The sequence below is a fragment of the Lithobates pipiens genome, unplaced genomic scaffold (assembly GCF_037356315.1).
Source record: "Lithobates pipiens isolate NorthernLeopardFrog02 unplaced genomic scaffold, aLitPip1_a1.2 Scaffold_3, whole genome shotgun sequence".
Classification (NCBI taxonomy): Eukaryota; Metazoa; Chordata; class Amphibia; order Anura; family Ranidae; genus Lithobates; species Lithobates pipiens.
This window is the reverse complement of record NW_027507790.1, coordinates 84,819,766-84,840,438: the sequence shown is the minus strand read 5'-3', so window position 1 is coordinate 84,840,438 and position 20,673 is coordinate 84,819,766. Positions and strand designations below refer to the sequence as shown.

The 20,673-nt window shown below is 44.1% G+C and overlaps 1 protein-coding gene across 1 annotated transcript in view; it reads left to right on the top strand.

Moving 5' to 3' along the window:
- Positions 1–20,673, top strand: part of P2RX7 (purinergic receptor P2X 7) — a 107,508-nt gene that overhangs the window by 51,319 nt on the left and 35,516 nt on the right. Inside the window, exons 6-7 of the mRNA XM_077461989.1 lie at positions 10,206–10,286; positions 13,763–13,892. Of these exons, the coding sequence (XP_077318115.1) occupies positions 10,206–10,286; positions 13,763–13,892 (211 nt within the window). The remainder of the gene's footprint in view (positions 1–10,205; positions 10,287–13,762; positions 13,893–20,673) is intronic.

Genomic DNA, 20,673 nt, shown 5'->3' with positions numbered 1-20,673 from the left:
ATTTAGCTTAAGTTATGGTTATGGTGATGATAAAGGAATTTACACACTTACGTGCCTAATGATATCTCCTTCTTTCCTTTTTTATTTTAAGGTTCTCCAGATTTAAGTCTATAGACCTGTGGTCCTGAAGAAGCTGTCTGCGAAATGCGTTAACCACTTTGTCTTTGACATATATTGTAACTGGAATTGTTGTAATCTGTGAGAAAATTTTTTCCTGTTTTTAAAAGTTTATATGAAAAAATTTGTTAAAATGATATTGTAGATGAGTTCCTCACTGGTACCGAAATATTCTGTCATTCTGGCTGTTTTTGTTGTATGTTAACAGGCACACACAACCGCAGGTCGGGGAGCGCCTTCTTGGGTGCCCCTACAACAAGCTGCTTGCTGTGGGGGCAACTGGCAGGATGGAGGAGCATCGGTGTGGGGCCCGAGAAGAGGAGCATCCACGCTGCTCTGTGCAAAACCATTGCACAGAGCAGGTAAGTATAACATGTTTGTTACTTATTAAAACCTTGTTTTTTTTTTATTATCTCTCAAAACCTGCTGCAATACATATTTTTTTTAATAGGGCACCATAGTTCTTTTTCAAACATTAGCAATCTTTTATGCTATTAGCAATCTATTATGCTTGCTATAAAAATCTAACTTAGGGTCCTTTCACACGGGGCGGATCAGTTCTGATCCGCCCCGTGGATGTCCGTTTGCTCAGCGGGGATCACTCCGCCGATCCCCGCTGAGCAGGGAGATGACAGCTCCGTCTCTGCACACTGCGCAGGGACGGACCTGTCACAGCGCCGCTTTCCCCTATGGGAGATCGGATGACGACGGACCGCAGTGCCCGTCGTCACCCGATCCGATCCGATGACGGATGGAAAAATAGCTTTTTCCTCCGTTACACTTTTTCGGATCGGAGCGGGTCGGATGTCAGCGGACATGTCACCGCTGACATCCGACGCTCCATAGACCTCTATGGAGCACCCGTTCAGGTCTGCCTGAAAAACTGACAGGCGGGCCTGAACGGGACGTCAGTGTGAAAGGGGCCTTACAGTATTTTACTTGAATTGGGTACTTATAAGTATTTAATACTTGCTGTATGTAACCATTAGATGGCAAGCATAAGACCCCTTTCACACTGGGGATGCCTGTGCGCTAGCAGCAAAGAGCTGTTCGTTTTATCTGCATTTTAGAGCTGTTTAAGCAGGACTTTTTGGCTGCTAGCAGGGCGCTTTTAACCCCCGCTAGCGGCCAAAGAGGTTAAAAAAGCCTGTGTTGCGGGACTTCCGAAACGATTTTCAGGCGCATCAGAAGCGCTGCCCATTCATTGAAAGGGGTAGGAGCATTTTGGGAGCACTGTATACAGCGCTCCCAAACCACCCCAAAGATGCTGCTTGCAGGACTTATTCGAATGTCCTGCATGTGCCCTGCCCCATTGTGAAAGCACTCGGGTTTTTTCACATTCGGGCGGCATGGGAGGCACTTTTTCAGGCGCTAAAACGCCTGAAAACTGCCTCAGTGTGAAAGGGGTCTTAAACTGAGCAGCTGATTTCTGCAAGATAAAAAAAAAATATATACTCCTTTTTGGGACGCTTTCCGAAGGCGTTGTGAACATTTCTCTTACTGAGAAGTTATTACATGATGGCACCTTGTCCCAGCCCTTCTAAAATGTATGGTGGGGCTTCGCTATGGTGTTTTCATGGTTGTTCCATGAAAGGAACAGTGTAACATATATGGTGGTAGTGCCCCCCATATTAGGAGATACTGAAATAGGATTTTGAACTTATTTGTTGCCCACAATATTCTTTATTGAATGAGGCTATTTCTAATCTATCCTGCAGTGAACAAAGATTAGCCTCCTTTCTGTTTCTAGCAGCTAAATATACTATTGGGAGAGCTTGGAAGAAGTCTTCTGTGTCTTTTGTCCGTACCAAACATAAAGTTTTATGGATTATGGTAAATGAAAAGTCAGCGAGTGCTAAATGAAAAGGTCAGACACTGAAAAAAACATGGTTAACTTGGGCTTCGTATAAGCATATCTTCTTAAAGGACTGATTGTGGTAGTCTACTGGGCATGGAATACCCTGGGTTCTTTCCAGGTTCTTTCCTTTTTCTTCTTTGTACCCTTTACTTCACTTTTGTGTTTCTTTTCTTCTGTTCTTTTACATCTTTCTCTGACTGTGGTACATGAAAAGTCAGCGAGTGTGCTAAATGAAAAGGTCAGACACTGAAAAAAACATGGTCAACTTGGGCTTCGTATAAGCATATCTTCTTAAAGGACTGATTGTGGTAGTCTACTGGGCATGGAATACCCTGGGTTCTTTCCAGCTTCTTTCCTTTTTCTTCTTTGTACCATTCTCTTCACTGCTGTGTTTTTTTCTTCTGTTCTTTTACATCTTTCTCTGACTGTTGTCTACCTCAGGCACTTTCCTCTTGGCTTGTTCATTTTGCTGTACTAGTGACTTTTATGGTGGCTTATTTTGCTTTGATTTATTGGGTTGTATTGCTAGCACTTATTCTCATTAGTTTGATATGCTATGATTTGATGGCTAGTTTTTCTTTGTGTTGCCAAGATCCTTGCATTGTCTATGTTTTCACCTGAAACTTTGCAATAAACATTAAACGAAAAAAACAAAAAAAAACAACAAAAAGCAGTATGTTGTTAAACAGACACAAAAAGTGGGAGAACAGGAGAGATCACATTATACACATTGTTGTATGAGAACAAGCTGCCTCCTCTTAATCAGTCTACACAAGCTTCCAACAAACTTGCAGGAAATGCTGGATGTTCTTATTACAAAGCCCAGCATGCTTTGCTAACTGAGTGTCTTGGATCCATCCTGTATATAATGTTTACTTTAAAAAAATGAAGATTTGCCAAAATATTTTTATATTTAAAAAAAAAATGCAAATGGAATGATTAGTGTTTTTGTACAATTTATTTATGTTGAAGACCAAATTTTTCAAACTTTTTTGGTATTACTAGTCAGGTAAATAAGAAATATTATTTATATTAATATCTCATATTTATCACTTGTCGCCAGCACATGGTGAACTAAAGGTTGCTGAATCAAGGTTTTATGCAATGATTTACTACAATGTACTTTAATGTGTAAACCTGATAATCCAGTGCGATTTGATTTGTTGCCAGTGATGTATTTATAACAAACACCTAGCTGAACGATCAAAACTATTAAAGGTTCTCTTTAAAATATAAAATATACATTACTTTACATGCTTTCATGTACAATCCATTAATATTTATAGTAAAATATTTATCATCTAATAAGAATAAAAAAGTAGTAATACTGATGGCACAAATTGCTGACAACTGTTATTTGATTCTTATAACAAGTTTAAAAATAAAAAAAAATGAAATGAGAGTTTCTGAAATACAAGTTCCTTAATTTTGACATAAAAGCTAGGCAGTGGTTCCCCAAATCAACAGAACTTCCTTTTTGTCTTTGTTGTTTTCAGTAAACGTATTAACCTCCTCGCCCCCGCCCTATAGCCGAATGACGGCCGTAGAGCAGGCGCTTTCGTCCGGGTGGCTGTCCCTGGACGTCTTGATGTTTACTTCCGCAATGTGCGCCGCCGCGGGCGTGCATCGGGGAAGTTCTGTGTTTGCCGTGTCCCCCAGAGACAGGCAAACACAGATCGCTGTAAATGGCCAATCACAGTGGCCGTTTACAGCGCGATCGGCATGTCCAATGTGAGATGATCTCATATGTAAACATATGAGATCATCTCGCAGCGCCGCTCTCCCTCCTCACACAGACAGCGTGTGAGGAGGGAGAGATGAACGGCTGCAGCGGCCGTAAGTGTGAAAAAAAAAAAAAAAGTGCCATCCGCCCCAGTGCCATGCTCCTCCAGTGCCATCCGCCCCAGTGCCATCCACCCCAGTGCCATCCTGCCCCAGTGCCATCCACCCCAGTGCCATCGGCCCCAGTGCCATCCGCCCCAGTGCCATCCGCCTCAGTGCTATCTGTCCCCAGTGCCACCTGTTAGTGCTATCTGTCCCCAGTGCCACCTGTTGTCAGTGCCATTTATCCCCAGTGCCATCTGTCATCAGTGCCACGTATAAGTGCCATCTGTCGTCAGTGCCACGTGTCATCAGTGCCACATAGAGCCATCTGTCATCAGTGCCACATATTAGTGCCATCTGTCATCAGTGCCACATATCAGTGCCACCTGTCAGTGTCACGTGCCATCTGTTGTCAGTGTCACGTGTCATCAATGCCACTTATCAGTGCCATCTGTCATCAGTGTCACGTGTTATCAGTGCCACGTATTAGTGCATCTGTCATCGGTGCCACGTATTAGTGCCATCTGTCATCAGTGCCACGTATTAGTGCCATCAGTCATCAGTGCCACGCATTAGTGCCACGTGTCATCAGTGCCATGTATAAGTGCCATCTGTCATCAGTGCCACATATTAGTGCCATCTGTCATCAGTGCCACGTGTCATCAGTGCCACGTATAAGTGTCATCATTGCCACGTATCAGTGCCATCTGTCATCAGTGCCACGTGTCATTGTCCTGGTGCTCCAGGGCCTTCAAAAGTGTAATAGGTAGTCAACAAGTTAGATGTGTAATTTATACTCCTAGAACACCTGATGGCACTCCCTGCATGCTGGGCCTCTATGTGGCCAGGCTGTGAAAAAGTCCCACACATGTGGTATTGTAATGCTCAGGAGGAGGAGCAGAATTTTTTTGGGGGTGTCATTTGTGGTATACACATGCCATGTGAGAGAAATAAGCTATTACAATGACAATTTTGTGGAAAAAAATAAAAAAAAATGAAAAATCTTAATTTTGCAAAGAATTGTGGGAAAAAAATGACAACATCAAAAAGCTCACCATGCCTCTTACTAAATACCGTATATACTCGAGTATAAGCCGAGATTTTCAGCCTCTTTTTTGAGGCTGAAAGTGCCCCCTCGGCTTATACTCGAGTCACCGCTGTCTGACTGCTCGATCAGCGTATCGAGCAGACAGACGGCGGACATTAAAATTCAAAAGCCGCGCCTCCTTCTCCGCCTCCGCCTGTGATAGGCGGAACACTGAATTTCCCAGCAGTCAGTGTTCCGCCTATCACGGACATCCGCTCATTCTCATACTACGGACGACGATGAGAGGATGTCCGTGATAGGCGGAACACAGGCTGCTGGGAAATTGAGTGTTCCGCCTATCACAGGCGGAGGCGCGGCTTTTGAATTGTAGAATGGCCGCCAAGAAGAGCGGCGATCCATCGGCACGACACGGGACGGAGGAGGCACGGGACGGAGGAGGCACGGGACGGAGGAGGCACGGGACGGAGGAGGCTCGGGACGGAGGCTCGGGACACAGGTAGGCTGGACACACACACACAAGGCTGCACGGACACACACACAGGGATGGATGTATTTTTAAATGCAACCAATGTGCAAGTACATGCATTGGTCATGATATTGGTATTTTGTGGTCCCCAGCACTGCAGACTGATACAGGAAAGGGTAGAACTAAGAGCCAATGAGTTGTGAGCAGTACATGTGCTGAAAAGAAATATGATGAGGAGAAAACAGGAGGAACCGTGAACTATTACAGCTTTTTGTACAATCCTTTCACAGGCTAAGGGCAGGAAGTTGACCTATCTGTATTTCTTAACTACAACACATATATGTCAGGTCACCAGTCTGTCTGCGCTATATGGTAAAACCGTGTAAAATCTCAGGAGTGGATGGACACACACACACACACACACACACACACACACACACACACACACACACACACACACACACACACGGATGGATGGATGGATACACACACACACACACACAGGGATGGATGGATGGATACACACACACACACACACACACACACACACACACACACACAGGGATGGATGGATGGATGGACACACACACAGGGATGGATGGACGGACCCACACACAGGGATGGATGGATGGATGGACACACACACAGGGATGGATGGACGGACACACACACAGGGATGGACGGACACACAGGGATGGACAGCCATGTCTCACCCTCGGCTTATACACGAGTCAATAAGTTTTCCAGTTTTTTGGGGGTAAATTGGGGGCCTCGGCTTATATTCGGGTCGGCCTATACTCGAGTATATACGGTACCTTGGAATGTCTACTTTCCAAAAAGGGGTCATTTGGGGGGTATTTGTACTTTCCTGACTTGTTCGGGTCACAATAAGTGAGATAGACCACCAGTACATCAGGTGTGATCAATTTTGTGCGATTCGCACCACAGCTTGTAGACTCTCTAACTTTCACAAAGACCAAATAATATTCACTAATTTGGGTTATTTTTACCAAAGATATGTAGCAGTATAAATTGTGGCCAAAATTTATGAAGAAAAATGTATAATTTGCATAATTTTGTCACAGAAACAAGGAAATTTGCGTTTTTTTTTCCAAATTTTCTGTCTTTTTTCATTTATAGCGCAAAAAATAAAAACCCCAGAGGTGATCAAATGCCACCAAAAGAAAGCTCTATTTGTGGGAAAAAACGGACAAAAAGTTCATTTGGGTGCAGTGTCGCATGACTGAGTAATTGTCATTCAAAGTGTGAGAGCGCTGAAAGCTGAAAATTGGTCTGGGCAGGAAAGGTGTTTAAGTGCCCAGTAAGCAAGTGGTTAAAGAAGTTGTAAAGGCAGAAGGTTTTTTCTATGCATTAAGATAAAAAAAACTTTCGTATGTAGCAGCTGCCCCACCCAAGCCCCATCTCTCTCCAGCGATGTCCACAAATGTCTATGCCATCCGGGACACTCCTCCCGATTGGCTGAGACAGCAGCAGCACCATTGACTCCCACGACTGTCAAAGTCATTTAGCCAATCAGGGGAGAGAGGGGGCAGGGCCAGGTCGGAGCTCTGTGTCTGAATGGACACACAGAGCTGTGACTGGGCTGAAGTGCCCCCATAGGAAGCTGCTGACTGTGGGGACACTCAATAGGAGGGAAGGGCCAGAAAAGAGGGACCTGAGAAGAGGAGGAAAAAAACAACAACAAAAAAAGCTGAGACTTCAATCACTTTAAGAGCAATATTTTAATTTTACTAATTTTAACAAATTATAACAACACTGCTAAAATGCAGAAAGCCAAATACTGTATGTATCCCATAAAAATTTTTTATGGCTTATGATTATCAGGATGTAGGTGGATCTGTGGATTTTTTTGGGGTAATTTTTTTCATTTTGCGGATTCTAATTTGAAGAATTTAGTTGGAAAGAACCGTTAAAGATATTGGTCAATTTATTGTGTTTTAACACTAGTCGTTTTTAAAAATTAGTTTTTTACTGTTAATCTTTGTTCTTCTTTGTTTTACAGAAAACATTTTATACAAGGTGCAATGACTTTTAGCCTTTTTTTGTATCTTCATGTGATATTTATGATCAGAGCAGTATGGGAGAGAAAGGGAGAGAAGAAAGAATCATTCTTTTTTCGGACTTTTTCAGCTGTGTGTAATTACAGAAAACCTGAGATATGTAGCTCAGTAAAAACATATTTTGAGCTGGGAGTAGTCTGGTAAATGTGAAAATGAGGCAAGCCCACTCCTACAGTGAAAAAATGAAATATGTATACGTGGAATCAGTATTTCACATTTACCTGTCTGAACAAAGGAGTGACCTTTGATCTGCATTAGGGATGAACTTTGGGTTCCATTTGAACTGATGCCCAGCCTCTATGCAGTTTGGTGAACCATGAACAAACTGACCCAAATTGCCAGTTGCCTTCCCTACATCAGTGACTGCTGTTTGTAAAAAAACTGACCAGGCATCTGTCATTCGGGGGGACAGGGGCCTTATCCCCACATTCTATCGCCCAAAAGAGATGTGGAAGATTGGGGGGGGTATTGGAGTCTGTAAACCCCCTTTAAAATAAGGGGACCTCCAGATATCTGCCCCCCCAGGGGTATGAGTATGAGGTACCCCTTATTACTCATTCCCATGATTTCCCGAAAGAGGTAAAAGTAAATAAGAACCAACACATTAGTCCTGCAATAAAAAAATCTTCCAAATAAAAAAAAAAGGTAAACCATATCACTCAATATAAATCCAACATCAATCATGTTGTCTAGCAATGTAAATTCGCATTATTCATGATGATCCACCAGCACCAAGACCCACTGCCCGATCTTGCCCCTCCACACAAGTGTGCTTCCCTGCTACTACTCCATTCACAAAAGACAGATCCCAGGTTGGCTGCTGTTTTTAAACAAACCATTCAGGGATAACAGGTGATGTCATTGACCAGCTAGGGATCTGTCATTTGCGACAGTAGTGGTGGTGGGGAACCATTGTCAGGTTGTCGTGGCAGCAGGGCAACATTGTCAGATGGCAAGTGGTCTTGGCGATGGTGATGGACAATTGAGCTACTTAACTGAACACCATGATTGATGTTGGATTTACATCAAGGGATATTGTTACCTTCCTTTGGAGGTGGGGGGGTGGGGGTTATTAAAGGACCTTGCTTTGGTGTTGGTGTGTTTATTGACTTATCACTCTTTTTTGAGAGTGAGAATAAAGGGGTACTAAAGTAATAAGTACTCATTCTCAGAGGGGTGGAAGATCTCTGAAGGCCATCTTACTATGAGGGGGTTTCCAGGTTCTGATAAATCTCTACCTACAAACCCCACATTCCTTTTGGGAGACAGGATATGGGGATAGGGCCTTTGTCCTCACAAATGGGGACAAGGCGCCTTGCAAGGTGCGGAGAGGCACTTTATGCCTGCCCCCCACCCTTTGCAAGTACACTTCCAGTGTTGAAGACATGTAGCCTGAAATGGAGCTGCATGCTCACTGCTTCTCCTTTTCCAGTCACCAAAGCTGTATGTTTAAAAATAAGGGTCTGCTATGATTTTTAGTGAGAATCCCACAATGTTGTTCCCAGTTTATTTTAATGTTACTTTTAAAGGAATACATTGTACTGTTCGATAATTTCACATGTAGCTTAGAAGGCATATCCAAGTGTGTTATTTTTTTTTTCAATGTGGCCCTATAAGCCACATTAAAAGAGCCTCTATATAGCATTTTTTAGTATTATTGCACTGGTACCTGTCCCCCATGGCAGTTCCCAACTACCTAAGCACTTACCCTACTACCCCTTATTAAACTTATATAAACTACATTTAACCCCAATAGCCTCCCTCTTCCCCTTCTCCCCTTACCTATATTTTGACAAAATCACCAAAAGAATTGTTTGTCCCAAAGAAAAAAAGAACAAAGTTGTAGTTGCAGTGACTTATTATATTGCTTTTGGCGCCATTCAATATAGAGGTGAAAGCTTATTCTTGTGTCCTAGAACATGGGATGCAGGCTTATACCGATACCAATCCAGAGGACTAGTAAGTGTAAAGAGGATAGGATCGCCACTGCTCCCGTCAAGCCCAGGTGAATAAACGATAAGGAGTAGGCTTGTGCAATTTGTTTCGTAACGAATCGAAATTCCGCCGAATTTTGCATCTTTCGGACATTCGGATGCATCCGAATGTCTGAATAAAAAAATAACGAATAACAACAAATACGAAAGAAATATAGCGAATGAATTCGAATGAATTCAAGTGAATTTGGTAATTCTTTAAGGATCTAATGAAACAAAAGATCAGCTCAAAGTAAATCTTATAGCCCAATCAGCTAATTAATTTGGTGCCGGAGGATGGATTACTGGCAAAGTGCATTCCTGAGAACTGAGTTAGAAGGGTGTTGTATTGTATGTGAGCCGAGGAGAAGAGACGTTGTCATTGTGTGTGTTAAAAGATTCAATAAAACAAACGACTTTCCAAACTACGAATCATTATCAGGAATGTCTATACATACATAAATAGCAAATTTTAACAAATACGAACGAATGAATTCAACACTCTACGAATAATAACGAATTATCCAAAAACGTATTAACGTAACATAACGAATATAACAGAACGAAATTATGTATTTTACAAATGACAATGAACCGAAACTAAACGAAATTTTCCGTTGTGCACAAGTCTAATAAGGAGTGGCCTCAGCCCACATGTCTTCACCACACCACACACCTGAAGTTGTAGTTGCAGTTTTGCCTTTTATAGATTACTTTTAATGTTTGCAGTTTTCTAAACTAAAGCAGTTTATTCTTCTTTTAGTATCTGAGCAGGAATTTCTTGCTAATATTTGTCTTTATGCTTATCCAGTGTTTTGTGTTAACCCTCTATTTCTAGACCAGCCATTTTGGGAAGTGCTGAAAACTTCACAGTTTTGATAAAGAACAATATTCACTTTGCAGCCTTTAATTATACCACGTAAGTAAACATTGACTTGATCTATAACAAGTTTGGCCATACACCTGACTCATTAGGGGGATTTACTAGAACGGGTGCACACAGAATCTGGTGCAGCTATGCATTGTAACCAATCAGCTTCTAGGTTTTATTGTCAAAGCTTAAAGCTTAACCAACCAAACTGAAGTTAGAAGCTGATTGGTTACTTTGCACAGCTGCACCAGATTTTGTGTTTTAGTAAACCTACCACATTATGTAGTCATCTGACACCTTTGGCAGCTTCCAGATCATTCGGAAGACAAAAAGAAAAATCACATGAAGCCAGAGTAGTTCCAAACTGGATTCCCTTTGTGCAGCATGGAAAATCTGAACTGGGGTCCAGACATCTTAAATGTAATACTTGTACATTTAGCAGAGAAAGGTAAAAAGTTAGGTCCGGGTAGTGGTTAATCATAGGGGTACCATAGATTCTAGAAATTATGCTCTACAAACATGTTAAAATGTGATTGTACAATCTCCCTGAGATCTGTCAACAACCATGAAGTGCAAGGACCTGCCTGATTGGATAAACATTGTTTGGGTAGATTAGGTAGGTGCTCATATTACATAGTTTTGGAAAATCTAAAGTTTATAGTACAAAGATTGTAATATGTATTGCATAAGCAACTTGAATTCTGCTACAGAAATTTTTGCGGTTTTCCATGCTTTAGTGATTGTTTGCTTCATGGGTTGTGAAGAAATGGGTGAGCAGCCATGTTTTGCATTGAATGCAGGTTTGTGGCTTTTTTAAGAGGGTTTTCTAAGAGCTTATCTCCAGCATATGGCTTAATAAGGTGGAGATTATGTGACATATTGAATACAAGATTTGTTTGCTTACAGGACCAGTCTGCCTAATGTAAGGATAGGTGCTGTTCTCAGGACTGCCTGTGAAGCAATGAGGAAAGTACCCTGGTTGTGCTTGATCTAGTCAGGTTGGTACGAGGTACCAATGCATCTTGAGTTTCTCATTTGTTTTAGAGGCAGTGACATAATTGAGCACTTGGGCTTCCCAGTGGCTCACCTTGAGGGTACACTCTAATAAGGTAGAGATGATGTAATATATTTGTAGCACTTACCCCCAAAGGAGCTGTTGGTTTTATTTGGGCTTACCGTTACCTCACCTGCTTGCTTCTCCATCTTGGGTATCCTGTGGTAAATGGCCCAAAGAATGTTGAAAATTACACTGAATCCTCTTTTGGGTTATTTATTTAGAAAAAACAGTCTCTTAATGGAGGGTAGAGGGTTAGGGGTGAGTTCAGGCACTTAAATTGCAGCGTGAAAGTATTAAGAGAATCCAGAGAATAAAACTGTTTCACAACTGGATTCAACAACCCCCGGATAGACCTCTCTAACTAGGCTTAGCAGCCAGTGGGATGCTCGGTAAAGTCTCTGCCACAGACTTGTGAGATACACTTGTGCGTTACTGAGGGATGTGGATAAATTTTAAGAACTGGCATACGGTACCAGTTTCTCTCAGCCGATCCGGCGATACCATATGAGTGTTGATCCAGGTTGCATCCTTCAACTACGTAAGTCTCCAGGCTCCTTCAGAGAAGCTAGCCTTGCGCACGGTCTTCTCCTTAAAGAGTCCGCCCCTGGGGTTCTTCAGTTGCTGGGCCTCTCCCTTCTGATGAGATGGCACCGGACCATCCCTGGATCAGTAGGCCCTGAAATTCGCTCGGGCCTATCCCTTCAGTTGCATTGCCTTGGGCCAGCCAGCCCCGAGACACAGGATGCATGGTTCCACACCCCAGGCCAGGAGGGCCAGGAGGCTGGGTCAGGAGGACCACCAGAACCAAATGGACAGAAAATAATGATCCTGCCAACATGTCAGTACCTTAAATACCACCCCCCAGAATGCACAGCAGGAAAACACTCCCACTGGGCTGGTTCAGAAAGATAAGTGGCATTCAATGCATCCAGCTAGACTGCGTCTCTACTCTTGCTGGCAGTGACAGCGACACCTGCGGTCAAGGAGAACCCAGTGCAACCCAGCTGAACTGGTACTGAAACCAGAAATTTAGAGAAATAATCCCGAAACCCAACTGTGGCTTCAGGCAACTTAACTTTACAAAAACAATAGTGCCTGCTCCTCAGGAGCCAGCGCTACATATTGAATACCATAATTGTTTGCTTGCATTACAAGTTCACCAGATGTAAATATAGGTACTATTTTTGGGACAGCAGCTGAAGCGGTGTGGAGAGTAACCCAGGAGTGCTCAAACTGTTAGGGTTGGTAGGAGGTACCAAAGCATCCTGAATCTATAATTTATTTCGGAGGCAGTGACATTAATCAAGCACATGGAGGTAGCCAGCCAGTCACATGTCCCACTTATGGGGGTGGTGGTGGTGGTGGGAAGAGGGAATAGAAAAAGTCATGGGCACTAGAGAAAGAAAGGTTAATGTAATGTAATGTGTGTTAGGAAGAAAAAAATTAAGGGGAGGGGAGAACAGGAGGCAGCCAAGGATAGGAGGTGTATGGGTTATGAAAGTAGAGCTTGAGGAAGGGGCATGAGTACAAGAAGGAGAGGAGGAGAGATGAGAGAAAAAAGGTAGGCCGTGTATGCAAGGAGACCGGGTGAGCATAGGCTGTGTAACAGAGAGGAGGAAAATTCTTGGGGCTCTAGAAGAAAGAACTGACTTCTGCAAACAATCAATTGTGGGTGGTGAGAACTATATGTGGAAAGGTATCAGGAATTAGAGCAGAGAAGATAATGCAGAACCATTGTAGTGTGTGACAAGTGAGATTCTAGCTGAGAGGTTCTATGGCCCTGGTCTTATATTTCCCCGGAAATCTTTGTAGTCACGGTATTTCAAACTTGTCCAGGGTCAGGCATTGGTCCAGTGGAACTGGTAGATGACTGGGGTCAATAGTGTGAGGATTGGAGGATTCCATGTCCAGCAGGCTATCCAAGGAAAGCGATACTTCTTATTGTAGGGCCTCAGTGATGGATTTGTGGCCGGTTTTCACCTTTAGCCTCTGAGCTGATGAGAACTATTGCCCTGGATCATCACAGCATTTATGTCTGACCCAACTGGTGTGAAATAGGGCAAATTCAGGATTATGTTTGCTGACAGAATTGGCAAAGGTTTTCAGCTTGTATGGAGTGATGTTATGCTGCTGCCATCGTGGTGGCTGTGAGCATGCATCCCCCATCCTGGACCTTTTTCAATGGAGTCTAGAGAAAAGCCTGAAGCTTTAAATGGTCATATTAGGGAACATTTTTCTTTTTAGCTTAGGAAGTGGGGGTCTAAGCAATTATTTGCTAATTGGATAGAGTAGTTAAGGCATCAGACTATAGAAGTGTATTTTGAACAGAAGCAAATGAACTCCATACTAATAAAATAATTGAAATCAAATAAATTCACATATTGTCAGAAATTCTTTATGACTGTCACTGTTGCTTTTTGCTGTATAAAATGTCATAACTTGATTTTTCATTGTAATTCTTTTATAGGAAAAACATCCTTCCAGAATACAATGTCACCTGCGTTTATCACAAAGTAACTGCTCCTCAGTGTCCCATATTTCGATTAGGGGACATCCTAAAAGAAGCAGGAGAGAATTTTTCCCAAGTTGCTATTCTGGTATATAGTTATATACTCTTGCTCATATTGGCATTTGTATTTTATTAATGTTGACATATCAGTTGAATAGAGAAAATTTGCTGTTTTTATTAGAAGGTGCAAAAAAGGATTCCTGAGCTTATGAGGACAAAGGTGAAATTGACAGACTTAGGCCGCGTACACACGGGCGGACTGTTCGCCCAACCTTGTCCGCTGAACAGTGTTTGGGCGGACAGTCCGCTCGTGTGTGGGCTTTCAGCGGACAGTTTCAGCGGACAGTTGGACGGACAAAGTCTTTCGGAAATTCCGAAAAACTGTCCGCTGAAACTGTGTTTGAGCGAACAGTCCGCCCGTGTGTGGGCCTGTCCGCTGTACTTTCGAAATGAGCGGACTGTTCCCGCTCGGAAAGTCCGCCCATTTCGAGCGCGTGTACAGGTAGGCGGGGCCCGCGAAGGAGACGTCGCGGGCTCCGCCGCCTGGAATGGGCTTAAAGGGGAACCCCAACGCCGAAAAAAATCGGCGTGGGGGTTCCCCCAAAGTCCACACCAGACCCTTGTCCGAGCACGCTACCCGGCCGGCCAGGAAAGGGGGGCGAGCGAGCGCGCCCCCCCTCCTGAGCCGTACCAGGCCGCGTGCCCTCAACATGGGGGGGTGCCTTGGGGAAGGGGGGGCCGCGCGGCCCCCCCACCCCAAAGCACCTTGTCCCCATGTTAATGAGGACAAGGGCCTCTTCCCGACAACCCTGGCCGTTGGTTGTCGGGGTCTGCGGGCGGGGGGCTTATCGGAATCCGGGAGCCCCCTTTAAGAAGGGGGCCCCCGGATACCGGCCCCCCACCCTATGTGAATGAGTATGGGGTACAATGTACCCCTACCCATTCACCTGTGAAATAAAGTACAAAAAAAAAACACAACACAGGGGAAAAAATATTTTATTGCACAGCTCCGGGGGTCTTCCGTCTTCGGGGGTCTTCTCGCCGGACTCCTCCGCTATCTGTGTGTAGCTCTTTTACTAGCGGAGGAGTCCGGCTTTCTTCCTCCCCGCCGCCGGCCTCTTCTCCCGACTTCGGGGGTCTTGTCCCCCTCTTCGGTTCTTCTGTCTTTTACAGGCGGTGGCCCGGTCTTCTGTCGCCGCTGCCTTCCGTTCTTCTGTCGCCGCCTTCGGTTCTTCTGCCGGGCCACCGCGCCTTCTTGTAGCTCTTTTACAGGCGGTGGCCCGGTCTTCTGTCGCCGCTGTCGTCGCCGCCGCCGCCGCCTTCCGTTCTTGTTCTTCTTCTTGTTCTTCTTCTTCTTCTCCTGGAGATGTTGACTCGACGAGCTCTCCGGCCGGAATGCCAGAGCCGCGCTGTGCGGTCACTTATATAGTGACAATGGGGCGGGGTCACATGGTATATGTCACATGGGCTGGTCACATGGTGACCCCGCCCCCTTACGATGTCATAGTCCCCATGTGACATCAACCCATGTGACCAACCCATGTGACATATACCATGTGACACCGCCCCATTGTCACTATATAAGTGACCGCACAGCGCGGCTCTGGCATTCCGGCCGGAGAGCTCGTCGAGTCAACATCTCCAGGAGAAGAAGAAGAACAAGAAGAAGAACAAGAACGGAAGGCGGCGGCGGCGGCGACGACAGCGGCGACAGAAGACCGGGCCACCGCCTGTAAAAGAGCTACAAGAAGGCGCGGTGGCCCGGCAGAAGAACCGAAGGCGGCGACAGAAGAACGGAAGGCAGCGGCGACAGAAGACCGGGCCACCGCCTGTAAAAGAGCTACAAGAAGGCGCGGTGGCCCGGCAGAAGAACCGAAGAGGGGGACAAGACCCCCGAAGTCGGGAGAAGAGGCCGGCGGCGGGGAGGAAGAAAGCCGGACTCCTCCGCTAGTAAAAGAGCTACACACAGATAGCGGAGGAGTCCGGCGAGAAGACCCCCGAAGACGGAAGACCCCCGGAGCTGTGCAATAAAATATTTTTTTCCCTGTGTTGTGTTTTTTTTTGTACTTTATTTTACAGGTGAATGGGTAGGGGTACATTGTACCCCATACTCATTCACATAGGGTGGGGGGCCGGTATCCGGGGGCCCCCTTCTTAAAGGGGGCTCCCGGATTCCGATAAGCCCCCCGCCCGCAGACCCCGACAACCAACGGCCAGGGTTGTCGGGAAGAGGCCCTTGTCCTCATCAACATGGGGACAAGGTGCTTTGGGGTGGGGGGGGCCGCGCGGCCCCCCCTTCCCCAAGGCACCCCCCCATGTTGAGGGCACGCGGCCTGGTACGGCTCAGGAGGGGGGGCGCGCTCGCTCGCCCCCCTTTCCTGGCCGGCCGGGTAGCGTGCTCGGACAAGGGTCTGGTGTGGACTTTGGGGGAACCCCCACGCCGATTTTTTTCGGCGTTGGGGTTCCCCTTTAAGCCCATTCCAGGCGGCGGAGCCCGCGACGTCTCCTTCGCGGGCCCCGCCTACCTGTACACGCGCTCGAAATGGGCGGATTTGCCTCCGCCTTACGTGGGCGAGTCCGTTCATTTCAAAAGTTGAGCGGACTGTTTGGCAAACAGTTCGCTGAAACAGTCCGCTCGTGTGTGGGCAAGTCCGCTCATGCAAATTTTGAGCGGACTGTTTGCCGAAACTGTTTGCCGAACAAGGTTGGGCGAACAGTCCGCGCGTGTGTACGCGGCCTTACTAGTTGGAGGAAGTTAAGATTTGTGGGAAAAAAACAAGAGGCGAAGTAAAGCTTTCCTGAAATGTAAAATAGTAAAGGCCTCACTTCCAAAATTAAGAAAAAGTAAGAAATCTGTTAATCTGCATTGTACTATTTGGGAGGCAGCTAATCTGTACAGTCAGGTATCTCTTTTACTGAAGTTCTACTGCTGACAATTTACCACAATACACTTTCTGGTCTTGAAAGGCATATAGATTCATAGTTGTTGATTTAGTCTAGAATCATGTCTCATAACTATTTAATGATGCTACCATGTGCATTTTGAGTGATAAGGGCATGCAAACTCATTGGAAGTGGGCATGCTATGGCTCGCCATTGTTGGTTGCAGAATACTTCTGTCTATTAATGGCATATTCCCCTCAGCCTACAGTGATCAGCTTGCCAAGCACTATTATATTGATTAAGATTAAGGGTACTACATTTTAGTATATGTTTTAATGCGCTCTCACATCTCACTGTGAGAAATGAGCCTAGAAGATTAAATTGTACCTAAACCACAAATAAAAACATAATGTATTGTGGCCTAAAGCCTCATACACGCGGTCAGATTTTCCGATGGGAATTGTGTGATGACAGGCCGTTGGCCGAAAATCCGACCGTTTGAACGCTTCATCGGACAATTATCGGATTTTCCACGGACAAATGTTGGATGGCAGGCTTTAAAATTTTCCACGGACAAATGTCTGTTGCTGGATTTTCCGAACGTGTGTACACAAGTCTGTCGGACAAAAGTCCAAAGTACAAACACGCATGCTCGGAAGCAAGGGCGAGCCAGAAGCGGTTGGTCTTGTAAACTAGCATTCGTAATGAAGAATTAACATTCATGCGATAATAATGAAGCTGCTTTGCTGGTGATACTGATGGTTTTATTGCAAACAAATGTTCAAAGGCCTTTTTTCCTAATGATATCAAGAATAATATGCTTCTTATTTTTTATTTTTTTTGGTGCAAGTTACCACAACACCATTATCCGTAGTTTTTAAGATCAAAGATACAACTATGTTGGTGTCCCTTGTTAATTTTACATTGTATTTTTTTTAAATGTAACTGCTTACTCCCAAACTGTCATTTGAAGTAAAACACATAGCCAAGTATTATAGTCCACAATTGTTGTGCATTAAAAAAATAAAACAAAAAAAAAATTGACATTATACCTGCCAATAGAACTTAAACAAAAAGTGCATTCTATGCATCCAAAAATATAGAAAATATACCAAATCAAATCATTATTCAACCCAAAAATAAAGTAAAAGCCTCATGCATGTGCCCAGCTTCTTAATATAGGGAATTAACAATGCCAAAAGTTGGTAAAAGCAGGGGTTCATCATCCGGAGATAAATCTGAAAATCATCTGGATTATTCTCCTGGAGCTCCCGCAGCAAAGGCATATGGCATAATTGGTCACGATTAATAAAGCAACCAATTTTTGGTCCAAGAAATCCTCCTCCTCCTGTTCCTGGACTGGACTTGGGTCAAAGCAATAACTCCTAAACCAACAATAACTAACACGTTATCTCCTCCGATTCTGCAACATGGCTGATTGATGAACGCCCGTTCAGAAACAAACTGAAAAGCAGGAAATGAAAAGCATGAAATGAAAAGGGCAAAATGAAAAGCAGGAAATAAAAAGTGCAAAAATAAAAAGCTTGAATCAACACTCACCAAACTTCTACTAACACGAAATTAGCAGAAAGAGACCAAAGGGTGGCGCTAAAGAGCTGTAAAACCACGTAGTACATCACTACGTTTGTGTTTGTTGACCGACAATTGTGTGCCGTTTGTATGCAAGACAAGTTTGGGGCCCATGCCCTTCGGACAAAAGTCTGAGGTTTTGTGGGCAGACAATCCAATCGTATGTACGAGGCTTCTTAGATGAAGTGACTGCATCAGTTTTCATTGTTCAGGTTTTCTTTATTTTTGCCTGGTAATCCTGCCAGTAATACACCTCTTGTCCTAGGGTAGCCATACGCACTTTTCCACTGTATCCATGTAGGCAGCCATTGTTGTCACCCAGGCTACTCTAAGGATTTGGGCCACAAACAGGCCCTCCTTCATCTCTATTGACAAGGGGGTAGGGAATTTACAAAAAATAGCTTGAAAGCAAGATAACATTGTTTGATATATCACCCCATCTCTTAGGAGGTGTCAAATGTGCTGTATTTCTGACAGCAAGTATTTTCTGCACTTGCGGAACATGAAAAATTTTAAACAAATACAGCCACGACATCTAAAGACTGGTAACCTACGATATATTACATTTTGGTTCTTGTGTTTATATATCCTTTATGCCCACATTTGATCTTGATAGGTGACATCGTACACCATCTACTCCTGTCTGTGCTCTCTTCTATTGTCTAGAAAGCAAAATTGTGGTGAGGTGCGATTTCCCAAAAATATGGGATGTTTTCTGTAGCCCATTGTTAAAGTAATTTTTAGACACAGCGCTTTTTTCTAAACTACGTTCTGATTGTAGTTAATGCCACTGTGTATTTATAAAAGGAGTGCAACACTCTTTTCAAGTTCCTGGTACACTGTTTACCAATCCAAGTTGTTTAAACACATCTATAGTCAGCATATTCACAGGGACACGAACCAAAGCAAATTTTAGAGTTCAAAGCAGTTTCCAAAAAGGTGTATCTCTGAAATATTTTTTGTTTCATTCTGACCAAGAACCTTCTTTATGTTTTTCTTTTCTTTATTTGTTTTTTTTTATTTTTTAATGCAAGGTTGCAAGGTTAGAACCTCTGTCATATTTTGCTGTGTCTTCACTAGGTGTCTTAAGCACAAAAAGTGATGAGCTATAACTCTTATGGGGTCAAAGCAAATTAATTTTTTAGAGGAAAAGGATTAGAACCACTGCTAAGATTTCATTGCCCTGTGTGCATTCCTCTCCAGGTGTTGCCTACAATCTCTCAATTATTGTCCTGGAGTCACTGACACAGAAAGTGACAGGAGATAGTCCCAATGAAAACATGGACTTAAAATGTACAATTTACAAGAAGCATAAATTGCCCATGGGACTTTAGATGAAGCGTAACACACTCAATAATAAACTAAATAAAGTAAAGATTTATTGGTAAATACAATTTCCAACAGATCAACAGTGACATAATTGCCATATAGTCAAGCAGATTGGGCAATATATACATATCAATTCCCTAGTGTTTCAAAAATCAATCCATAATAGGTATGAACTTGCATCCATGGAACCCGGCGCGTTTGTGACATAGCGTCACTTCCTAAGGGGTTGATGCACTCACAATTATCTATAAAGTAGAAATAGCTTAGGAATATATGACACACATAATACAATGTATTCTGTTGTTGCAAACATTGGGTATCAACCAAATTGGGACCCATACTTACAAATCTGCAAGACATCACATGCTCATGACCTGATAGTAGTTGCTTGGAAATGTCTGATCCGGGAACTGTGGGTATGGGATTCAAAGGGCCCAGCAGTGCAAACAGGACAAGATAGAGTGGCGGGAGCGCAATTTCCTTTTTAGTGGACGTCCTCGTTACCTTACTTGGGGGTTCACCTATATGCCAACAACTATCCCCCTCTTATATCCTCTTTGAAACGCTTGCTAGATACCTGGGATATTCCTCAAATCTCTTGGATGGGTCGTATCCATGCCATCAAAATGTCCTTTCTCCCCAAATTACTATACTAATTTAGGGCTTTTCCTATCCCTGCCCCCCCCCCATGTCAGCTGTCTTGCAACGCCGCATCCTGAAATGTATCTTGAGTAGAAATAAACCATGGCTTAACAGGTCTCTTTTGTACACCCCGAAAGTCAGGGGTGGGCTGGGAGTCCCAAATATTGCACACTATTATAAAGCTGCCCAAATTGCCCCTATCGCCCAACTACACGCAGTTAATGCGCCTCCTCTGGACCCTTATCGATATCTTGGATGTGACATGACCCCTCTTTCCTCCATACCGTGGATTCCTCCTGCACACTTCCCTAAATCTCTGAAACCAATAATGGCCCACACTCTCTTGGTCTGGGACTACATTAAATACTCTGTCGGCTTGATACTCCCCACCTTCCTCTTTTGCCTCTGCTTAACTGCCCTCTGTT